This window comes from Helobdella robusta, assembly GCF_000326865.2.
Source record: "Helobdella robusta unplaced genomic scaffold HELROscaffold_2, whole genome shotgun sequence".
Taxonomy (NCBI): Eukaryota; Metazoa; Annelida; class Clitellata; order Rhynchobdellida; family Glossiphoniidae; genus Helobdella; species Helobdella robusta.
In genome coordinates this window covers 920,764-933,110 of record NW_008704083.1, presented here as the reverse complement: position 1 = coordinate 933,110, position 12,347 = coordinate 920,764, and the positions used below count along the sequence as shown (strand labels likewise).

Sequence of the window (12,347 nt, the reverse complement as noted above, 5' to 3'; positions counted from 1 at the left end):
ACATTTGGCAGAGAGCGTACATGAAATTTTAATAACGCATTTCAAAAGCACTTCAGGATATTAGGTTTGAAAGAAGAAAATTTTAAAGAGCAGATTTCAAGCAAGGAACACTTCAGGAATACTGAAATATAAATATATTTCCTCTTTGCTATTAAGAAAATGGGCAAATAATTTTTATTATTACAATATAAATTTATGAAAGACAGGAAGCACAGATACAGCAAAGAAAATATAATTTCATATCAAATATTTTAAAAAAATATAAAAGGTTTGCCATAACTCAAAAAGACAAAAAATAATCAAAAAACCTTGTTTAAATATAAAAGAGTAACCCGTTCGAAAGACTTTAATATGTACAATGGAGATGCATATTATTATTCCAGTTGGGCTAGATGATAAACTTCAGATTCGAAGTTGAAACGCTAAGCTCGGTACAAATAAAGACGACATATTAAAAAATAAAATAAACTTAGTAGAACGCAAACAAACACACACATACACAAACAAACAAACAAGCAGACAAACAGACAAACACAAACAAACAAACCTCTATACTGAAATACCCTCTGTCGACGTAGTCTCCAAGAAAAAGATACCGGGTAGAGGACGGGGGTCCGCCCACTTCAAACAATTTCATAAGATCATAGAACTGACCGTGGACATCACCACAGACTGCCAAACATATTATAATATAATTATAATATATTATAATATAATATTAATATTATTTTAAGTAGTAGTAGCAGCAGCGGTATTATTAATATTATTATTAGTAGTAGTAGTAGTAGTAGTAGTAGTAGTATTAGTAGTAGTATTAGTAGTAGTAGTAGTAGTAATGGTAGCAGTAGTGACAATAAATAAAAAAGTAGTAGTTAGTAGTAGCAGCAGTGCTACTAGTAATAGAAGCTAACATTTTCGTTAATGCGGATAGAAACAATCGAAGCAATCAGAAAAATTATAGAAATAAAAATTAAATAACAAGGCTGGGATCAGAAAAAAATAAACACGGAAGCGCCGACAAGCGTTCTTTGTTATGAGGTATTGATTAATTATACGACCATATTTATTCTACTCTACCTCGCAGTGTATCGGTATTGCGTCTCGGTATCGTGTTTCGGTATTGAACCGACACCATAATGGTGTTGTGACGGTATTACGGTGGTATCGTATCGGTATTAATAGTATCGGTAACATGATGGTACTGTACCAGCGGTTATGTTGGTATTGCGCCATCATCAGCAAGGTATTACATCCCTTGTCTCACTGCTATTTGGTCGGCTTTTTATCGGTATTTTTGTATCGGTATAATGTCGGTATGATATCGGTATAATGTCGATATTGTGTCGGAATTATGTACGTATCACGTTGATATTTTATCTCTTAAGTAAACCTACACGCACATACACGTGCACAAACTCAGATGCATAAGTATCATTTTGTATTGTGTCGTGTGTGTATATGTATCTGCATTGTATTGTATAATGGGTATCTATGAAAATAACAATGAAAAAGCGTGTTGTGGCTGTGCACTCGGCTGACAATGCTCTGTTTTCGTTACATTGTATTAGATATTTTTAATTATACATCAACATACAAACATACAAACAAACATACAAACAAACATACGATACGATACGATACTTTTATTTGCTTCTAAAAAATTAACAAAAAAAACATACAACATACATACAAACATACATACATACATCATTATCATCTTTACCTCCATCACCATCGTCACCAGCGTCACCATCATTATCATCATTATGACTATTCCAAGAATAAAACAACGTTAATGGCACACCAGCCGAAATATTAAAGTTTCGAAACCAGTGAACAAACAGAGTAAGTCCACACATTAAAAGTGAACTTAAATCTAACACACCACAACAAACACAAATTTATAAACACACACAACACACACACACACACAAACATACACACACATACATACATACATCCATACATACGAAATAATACACACGTAGGGTAGCGTGGGGCAAAACGCCACGTGGGGCAAAAAGCACTTTTTCAAATTTCTCCGAATTAATTCAAGTCCGAAAATTTTTAAATTAATTTTTGAAAAATAGAACGCACCCACATTATTTATAATAAAAAACCGCGTGGTATTGAGCTTTGGTTATTTTATTAAAAAAGTTTCAAGAATTTGTAGGTCGAATATCGCTCGTGTTATAATTTTTGTTTTTCGATTTCTTTTAAAATTTGTTAAAATAACATAATTTTTTGTGATTAGGAGTAGTTTGTTGTGAGGAGAAATCATTTTTACATATAGAAAATCAACTTCAAATTGGTTAGAACAATTTTTTGTTAATTAAAATTTAATTTATTCTTCGCGCTCTCTTTTGGGGCAAAACGCCTCTTTTACTTTGGGGCAAGAAGGCTAAATTTAATTGTTTTAACTATTTGTCAAGTTTTAGATATTTTCACTTAAGGCAGCCAATAATTGTAATTAAAATTATATTTTTAAAATTTTTTCAAACTTTTGTTTTTGTATAAGTTTTTAAAATTAAATTAAAATTATTTTAATTTTTGAAGATTGAAAATGGTAAGAAATTACATAAGAAAATCCACCAGATGTTCGTCTTATAATGATGAATCATTGAAAATTGCTGTTGAATCAGTAACGAATGGCATGCCACTAAAAACGGCTGTCAAAAAATATGGGGTCCCTGCAAGAACTTTAAAAAGGCATCAGATGGCCATGACCAAATTTCCTGGAAAAATTAGGCTGGGACATTTTCACTCAATTTTTACAAAGGACCAAGAACTAGAACTAGTAGAAATTATTAAAAGTATGGAAAAATCACTCTTCGGAATGATCACAACAGACGTCAGGAAAGTGGCTTTTGAATTTGCCAAAAAAATGAAATTAAGCCATCCATTCAAGGTTGAAATGAAAATGGCAGGAATAGACTGGATGTATGGTTTTTTAAAAAGACATCCAACGCTATCTATTAGAAAGCCGGAAGCGATAAATTTATCACGGTTAGTTGGCTTCAATAAAGAGCAGGTAAAAATATTTTTCGACATATATCTTGAAACTCTCAACAATGGAAATTACAATGCTATGAAAATATGGAATGTGGACGAAACTGGAATCTCAACTGTTCAGAAACCAGTGAAAATTGTTGGCAGCAAAGGTTCCAGACAAATAGGAAAAATTACAAGCGGGGAACGTGGACATACAGTAACTGTTTTATGTTCTATGAACGCTGCCGGAATATTTATTCCACCTATGTTTATCTTTCCAAGAAAAAGAATGGTGGATTCTTTAATGAATGACAGTCCACCACAATCAATTGGGACATGCACTCTGAGTGGTTGGTCCGATAGTGAGTGCTTTATGAAATGGTTACGACATTTTATTTCTATTGTTAAACCATCAGTGAATGACAAGCATTTAATACTTTTAGATGGTCATCATAGTCATAAGACATTGGAGTCAGTGATGTTTGCCCAGGAAAATGGCATCGAAATGTTAACTTTTCCTCCCCATTGCACACACAAGTTGCAACCACTTGATAAAACCTTTTTCAAAGTTTGAAATCATTTTATAACTCATCAGCTGATTCCTGGATGATGACAAACAAAGGCCGTAGAATAACATTCTATGAAATTGCAACAATTTTCAAAACAGCTTATTTCAAAAGTGTTACCATTGACAAAGCAGTAAATGGCTTTGCTTCTACAGGTCTTTGGCCACCGAATATGAACGTATTTTCAGATGAAGATTTTCATCCTTCGAATTTGACAGATGAACCGTTACCATCATCTGCTTTAGATTTGAATTTACATTCAAATTCATTGATTGAAACCATTGAATCAGTGGTTGAAAATGACCCAAACCAATCAATTTCTTCAAAAAGCCTTTTGGAGTCAATTGTTGGACCAATAAAATCATCAACGCCACGAGGTAGAAAAAGAAAATCTGAAAGAGCTACCTTGCTAACGTCCTCACCAAACAAAAAATTGCTACAAGAAAAAGATGATCAAAATTGTAAAAAGATAAAGCGTTCTAAAGATTTATTAGATATAAAAAGTAAAACGGTGAAACGAACCAAAGATACAACTCCATGTGGGACTTGCACACAAATTTTTCGTAAAGATGTAACTGGGCGTCAGTGGATCAAATGCCAAAAATGTGGCATTTGGCATCATAATGGTTGCCAAGGACTAGAAGAGGATTATAATGACATTTTTATTTGTATTGAGTGTGATGATTAAAATTACAAACAAAACATTAAAATTTTAATAAATTTTATTTTGTCATTTCATTAAAAATAATAAAGCATTTTTTTTCATGCATTTTGTTTCTATTAAAGCTATAACCATTGTAATCACAGCTTGTTTTGTTAATTTCTTAATTTGGGCCTTTTGCCCCAGGTATGGGGCAAGAAGCTCTTTTGATAGACCTCTATAGTTTTCCTCATAAAACACAGAAAGTGTATTTTTGAATAATTTAAATTGTAGAATTAGGTAGTGGACATACCAATCTAGCTAAGGCAACATTAAACTTTAAAAAATGTTCGAGTTGTTGGGTGTGGTCAACTGCCAAACGTTAGAGGTGGCTTTTTGCCCCATGCTACCCTATACATAATAGTATTCACACACATAACCTTAATACACACATATACACACACACCTAATAACACACACGCGCCCAACTGCATATACTCGGCAACCTACCAAAACATACTCACATACATACATAAACACATAGCTACACGTACAAACAAACATACACCACGTTTTTAATTCCCAGACAAAAGTTATAACTCAATTCACTATTTTTACAAATCTTTTTCCCCTACTTTTTGTATCAATTTTTGTATTTTCTACTTCTTTTCTATAATATAATTTTTCGGAAAGAAAGAGAGAAAGAAACAGAGAGAGAGAGGAGAGAGCATAACATGAAAAAAGACTTTTTGATTCCAGAAGATAAGAAAGTTATGTGGTATGATGCATGCAAGCGAGTCAGAGTTTTTTTTCCGTAGACTGCGTTTTTAATCTACTGCCCGATCGCATAACTTTAAAAAAATTTGAAAAATATATATATATATATAGAGAGAGAGAGAAGGAAAGAGAGAAAGAGAATAACACTCCATATGCGTCGCATGGAGTGTATATGTTGCACAAAACTGTGTACGTATGCCGTCGTGCGGTGTGGATTTAGCGTACAATAGTGTAGTACGTATGAAATACGTTGTGTTGTGCGTAGGTTAAGACCTCCATTCAAACGCAGAAACTTAATTGAAATTAATTAAGGAGTATGTCTGCAAGTGGTTCTCTTACACGTGTTAGAGGAATATAATGTGGATGAAAGCGACAGAGGAAAATTTTTCTACGAACTAAAAGTATTTGGAGAGTCTTAGTGGAAAATAGAAAGAAAAGAAAACACATCGTAAAAAATTGCCAAAAAAATTATTATTATAATAATTAAGTATCACCTTATGCTGCTGTTGCAAGTTTATTATTAGCAGTGGAGAGGCATAAATACAGAATAATTAAATTATGAAAACCATCACGATGACGATGATGATGAGGATAATAATGATGATGATGACAATGAATGATAACGAAGAAACGGTGATGATGATGATGATGATGATGATATTAAAAAATACGATGAGGATGATAATTGGTTAATTCTAAAAAAAAAAAAAAAATTTCAGGTAGGAAAGCAGCACATATCATCATATTATCAGTAAGTCATCCTTATTATTAAATTATATTGATATCTAATCAAGCTTCACTCTCCTACACCTGTTCCCCACCGAGTGTAACATAAAAATATTTAGCATAATTATTATAATACTAATTTATTATAGATTAGTTAATTGTAGTAATATTATACGCACCACAAATAATAATAAATTATCTGACTGGTAAAGGAAAATTTCTTAGTTTAAAAATCTAATTATGCTTTCTATTTATAAACTTTAATCTGTGTTTTAATAATGATTGAAATGTGTTTATGTAATATTGGCTGGAAATATATATATATATATATATATATATATATATATATATATATATTGGAACGAGGTTTTTTTTGATGCAAATATCGTTAAATATTTTTGCCCATTTTGCATATTAAAAAATATTAAAAAATTAATTAATGCAAAATGGCATAATGGGCAAAAATATTTAACGATATATGTATATATATATATATATATATATATATATATATATATCCATTCATTCAATCGTTCGTTCGTTCATTCGTCTATTTATTTATATTTTGGATGAAGATTGTATTAGATGTGTGTATGTGAATTTGTAAATGTGAGCGTATCTGTGCGTGTGCATGTGCGTGTTTGAGTGCCTGAGTTTGCATCAGAAATCCCGCCATTGCAGATACAAATAAATGTCTAGAGTTGCGCATAACGCAACATTAGTTCTGATAAGTATCTTAATGCTTGAAATCTGATGAGACTAAACTCCAGGAGTTATTTTAAATCCCACCAAATCCCACATAACCCCACGTAAACGGATGGTTCTGAAGGAATGTTGTAGGGATAGGCTGTTTAAATGTTTCTAGGTGCTAAATTTGGCAAAAAAAAAAGAAAAAAAACAAAAATAAAACAAAAACAAAACAAACCAGTCAAAGGTGCATCAATTTCAATGAGCGTTTTTTCTTGGCGCATGATGGCGGCCCCCTCATTCACGATTTTGAGAGCCACGTCATCGGTGACCCTTCCCTCGGCCATGAAATGTTGCTTCAGTACCTCGGGCCGTGGCCGGCCCTTTGCGTCGAACACCTCCGTCACCGTTAGTTTGTTGCTCGGCGGAAATGTAACGGCTGTGTGGTTGGAGTGGTTGTTGTGGTGTGGTTGCTGTAGTGTGGTTGTTGTGGTGTGGTTACTGTGGAGTGGTGTTGTGGTGTGATTGCTGTAGTAATGATAATTTGGGGTTAATGGTAATGATGGTGTTTGTGAGAAAGATGATATGAAGATGGCGATGGTGATTATTATATTGTTATTTATCTTTTATTTTCATAGCCATTTCTATTTCGTCATTACTATTCTTAATGTTCTTATTTTCATTTCAACATCACCAGCTCTGCCTAGTTATAATTGGAGATCGAATTTATGCTCCATAAAAATCATGCAATGACCTCAAATAATAACAGAAATAACAATAATAATAATAATAATACTATTTTTTTTATTAAATACACAAATAAAAATTATCACAAACACACGAATAAATATACAAATATAAAAATGCACAAAGATTACGCAAATAAATAAATACAAATGTATGTATCAAATACAATACAATCAGTATGATACTAAGATAATGATACTACAATACAAATAAAAATCAATAAAATACACATATGTATGTATCAAATACAATAAAATACAATCAGTATGATACAATACGACCCTTAGATACCGATACTACAATACTGTTACTACGATATGATATAATACATGATACGATACATTACAATAAAATCCAACTCCAATCTAACTCATTGGCATGCAATCAGAGATATTTTATGGCTTCACGTTTATATGGGTTTTTGGAATTCAAATTTTGTAAGGGCAAATTTTAATGTATCATGGAAAGGTCCATGGATGAATTGGTGAATGAATGAATGAATGAAAGAACAAACGAATGAATGAATAAATGAACGAATGAATGAAAAAATGAACGAATGAACAAACGAATGGATAGATAGAAGACGTAAAAACTGATTAATTGACTGATTGATGTAAAGATATATTGATAGTTAAATAGATAGATGTATGAATAGATGGACGAATAGATGGATAAAAAGATGAATGGATGGAAGAATGAATCGACATACAGTTAGGTGGATGAAATTAGGCAAATGTATGCAAATTTCAAAGGTGCGTTCACCGGCTCATAAAAAATTTAATCTATCTAAAAGTTGAAGTAATGAAGGAAAAACACCTCCTCACGCCTCTGATCTGGATTTGTTCATCACATCATCCATTCATCCACCATCCTTACTTTTTGACCAATTGACCGATTGTTCGTTCATTCATTCATGTTTTCATTCATTCATTCGTCGTATATATATATATATATATATATATATATATATGTGTGTGTGTGTGTGTGTGTGTGTGTGTCTATGTACGTGCGTGTGTGTGTGCCTCTACATGTGTATCAAAATGAAAATATAGATAAATATGAAAAGGTAGTGGCGAAAAGGATTCAAAAATAAACTCGTGCAACAAACACTAGCAAATGGATGTTATATTAAAATAAATGATTCTCTACCTTTTAGTTTCAATGATGGATGGATGCTCTAAATGAATTTGTATAGAGCTAGATAGCATTTAAATATAATAAATAAATATATATAAATAATAAAATAAGTACCATAAGCAAACGTACACACATATAGACATACATACATACAAACATAAAAACGTACATACATACATGCATACAAACAAACAAACAAACAAACAAACAAACAAACAAACAAACAAACAAACAAACAAACAAACAAACAAACAAACAAACAAACAAACAAACAAACAAACAAACAAACAAACAAACAAACAAACAAGCAAACAAACATACATACATACATGCATACATACATACGTATACAAAGAGACATATACACAAATAAGCAAACATACAAGCGAAGAAGACCAGCAGAGAGTTTTTGATTGCATTTACAAAATGAATCTTTAAATTAATATCAGGTACACACATATCCAGAGATAGACCTATGTAGAACCACATACAAACACACATACACACAAACAAGCAAGCAAACGCATACAAACACAACAGCTGATGTTGTAAGGTAAGAACAAAATCAATATAATTTCAATTAATCAAATGTGAAAGGTATGGATGGTTAACAACAATAACAAAAACAACAACAACATTAATAATAACAACAACAACAACAACATTTACAACATAATTAACAACAGCAAAAACATGATTAGACCTATTTCTCTCTCTCTCTATATATATAGCTCCTAGTTAAATGAAAAATAAATCTCTTTGAAAACTTCTATATAAAATATATGCAAGTCATGCAATTTGTACATTAACATAAACACAAATGTAGGTATATATTCATATATATTTATGTATAAAAGAATGTTTGTATACTATGTGTGTACTGTGTACGTGTGTGTGTGCATGTGTAAATGCGTGTGTATGCGTGAGTTGTGTGTGTGTGTGTGTGTGTGTGTGTGTGTGTATGTGTGTGTGTGTAGTACAAGCCTATTCATTATTTGTGCACTTGTATCAGTAAAACATAGGCACTTCAACATTTATAGTATTCATCTCTAAACAACACACTTACCCCACCTACTTAAAGAATTAGTATGAAAAGTGATGGATAAAAATGAATGAATGGATGAATAAAAAGAAATAAATGAATAAAAAGATGGATGTATGGATGGATACATGGATGGATGGATGGAAATATGAACAATTTTCTAAAATTTTCATAAAAAAAGAAATATCTATTTAATATAAATGTGTAACAATTCAATATTTTGTTAAGATAGAACTGATAGATTTAAACATGTGGGGCTTATGGAAATATTGGAAAATTAAGACATTGATGGAAAAGACAGAAAAGTTATCAAAAACTTCTTTTGGGAACAAAGAGCAGCGACGAAAGTTGGTAACAAGATGGCTAGTTTTATCGAAATAAAGAAAGGTGTTAGGCAAGGCTGTGTATTCTCTCCAGACCTGTACAATCTCTATAGTGAGATCATCATGAGAAAGATGGAAGATCTACCTGGAATATCCATTGGAGACGTGAATATAAACAATGTATGATATGCTGATGATACAGCTCTTATAGCAGATTCAAGGGAAAAACTGCAAACAATTGTTTTGAAAACTGGTTTTTGAAAGTTTTAAAGATCGGGTTTTGTGGAGATCGATGGTCGCCAATGTCCTGAAAGAATAAGGCACAAGAAAAAAATTTAAATTTAAATAATTAATATTGTCAATTGTTTTTCATTGATTTTAAAAGGACTAGAAATAAATAACCAAAAATAACAGGTAGATCAAGTTAAAATTTTAGAAAAAAAAATTAAATCAAAAAAACAACAGTGAAACAACCATTAATTAATTAATTAATTAATTAATTTAAAAATATTAATTTACTAAGTTTCATTAATATTTTATACTAAAAAATTTATAGTTAACAAAAAAACATATAATTAAATTTAACAGACAAACAAATCAGTTGAATTAAATTAACTACTCACAAGTAACAACTCTGTCAGAGGTGGATACTTTGGTGGCATTTGTGGACTGTGGAGTCGCGTTCTCAGCCACTGTCGTGGCAGGGACTGCGGCAGTAGTGGCTGACATTTTTTTTTATTTCGTTGTTTTTTATTTTCCTAAAATGAAGATTTTTTTTCTGCTGTCAACACAGATAATATAATCCCCCCGTAAAAGAATTTTTAGGTGTTATTTAAATATAAATTTAATTAGTAAAATAAAAGATTAAAAATGCTAGTTTTTGGATTTATTTTGAGTTAGGATCAATAAGTTGATTGATTTTTAATGAGATAATTATTTATCATTTATTTATTTATTGATAAGTAAAATTTTAACATTTTTTCACAGATATTTTATTTATTTCGTTATTTTTTTAAACAAGTTTCAAATTACAATTACAGCAATTCAACTTTGAGGCAAGCCAAAAAAATTTAAGTTTACCAAATTATTAAGAAGAAATGTTCATTTAAATTTCTTTCAAAGCTAACAAATCAAAATAATTTAGCAATAATATTTGTGGAAATTTTTTTTAAATAAAAATTTAATAAAACTTTATCGACATTTAAACTAATTTTATTTTAAATCCTGGTTTTTAAATGTTTAAAATGAAACTAGATAATTAATTTATCTCTTTAAAATTTTTTCTTAATTTATCAAATTTATATGTTAATTAAAACAATTTTTACAATATACTACAAATATATTATAAATAAAATAATTTAGGTCAAAAAACCGCTTTTTTGACTTATAAAAAATCTATAGGTATAAAATACAAAATATACCCCAACAGTAATACAACATGTATTGCGTATATATATATATATTAACACCCAGCAAAACGTTTAGTTAGGAAGGTAAACGCCCAATAACTTTCTTTTTTACTGGTTTTTTCTAGCTTTTTCCAGAAAAAAAAATTATTATCCTCCAGAAAACCTAAGGAATAATAATACAAACACACACCTTCATAGATAACTTATGTTAGCCATATTAGAAAGCGCACGTACAAAGCTGTATGGTGTAATATGTATGCCTAAATATTTTTATACATGCATGCAAAAATAGACTTACAAACAATTATACATGTATACATATACATACATACATATATGCATGCATACATACATACATACAGTTCCATCCACCCAAAAATTCCGGTGGACAGGCGGGTCTTTCCCGCATTGACACCAACGGCTGGTTGCGTTTCTCCCGCCGAGGTGCTGAGGGCCGTTAAATCGTTCAAAAACGGTTCTTCTGGAGGCCTGGATGGCCTACGACCCCAGCACCTTAAGGATGTTTTTTCAGGCCCCTTGCCAATCGACGACACACTGAACTCCTTAACCCAATTCATTAATTTGATCTTATCTGGAGCTTGCCCACTCTCCGTCCGCCGGTTCTTTTTTGGAGGCCGGCTAATAGCTTTAAATAAGAAAGACAGAGGGGTCAGACCGATTGCGGTCGGGAACGTTTGGAGAAGGTTGGCCGTCAAATGTGCCTTGGCCCTGGTCGTGGTCGAACTCAAGACCAAGTTCTACCCGACTCAGTTGGGTGTCGGGATTAAGGGTGGCGCTGAGGCCGCTGTTCATGCGGTTCGAAGGTTGGTCACCGACCTCCCCGATAAATGGGGGTTTCTGAAACTGGACTTTAAAAATGCCTTCAATGTCTTGAGAAGAGACTCGATGTTGGAGGCTGTCAAACATTTTTGCCCCAATATCTATAATTTTTGCCATTCTGCCTATGGCGGAGTCTCTTCCCTTGGCTACCACTCTTGGGTTGTAGAATCGTCCGAGGGGGTACAGCAGGGTGATTCCCTTGGTCCTTTGTTGTTCGCACTAACTCTTCATCCACTCTTAGAGAAAGCTTCGTCCACTTTCGTTTGCGCTTATCTGGATGATATCAGCATAGCTTCGGACGGTCCAACTCTGGCCGATAGCTACGAATATTTGAAGCATAACTCCGCTGCAATTGGCTTAGAGTTAAACATTAAAAAATGCGAACTTCACTGCCAAAGTTTATTTCAGGTGCCACATGCGCTGGCTGAAATACCCAGAGTTGGTGCATCAGAACTGAGTTTT

General features: G+C 32.2%; 1 protein-coding gene across 1 annotated transcript in view; it reads right to left on the bottom strand.

The window, feature by feature from the left end:
- HELRODRAFT_186366 (hypothetical protein) overlaps window positions 1–7,508 on the bottom strand; it is a gene marked incomplete at its 5' end in the record, with an annotated part of 34,470 nt that extends 26,962 nt beyond the window's left edge. Inside the window, 3 exons of the mRNA XM_009017006.1 lie at window positions 548–672; window positions 6,626–6,826; window positions 7,505–7,508. Coding sequence (XP_009015254.1) covers window positions 548–672; window positions 6,626–6,826; window positions 7,505–7,508 — 330 coding nt within the window. The remainder of the gene's footprint in view (window positions 1–547; window positions 673–6,625; window positions 6,827–7,504) is intronic.
- Between the last annotated feature and the right edge of the window lie 4,839 nt (window positions 7,509–12,347).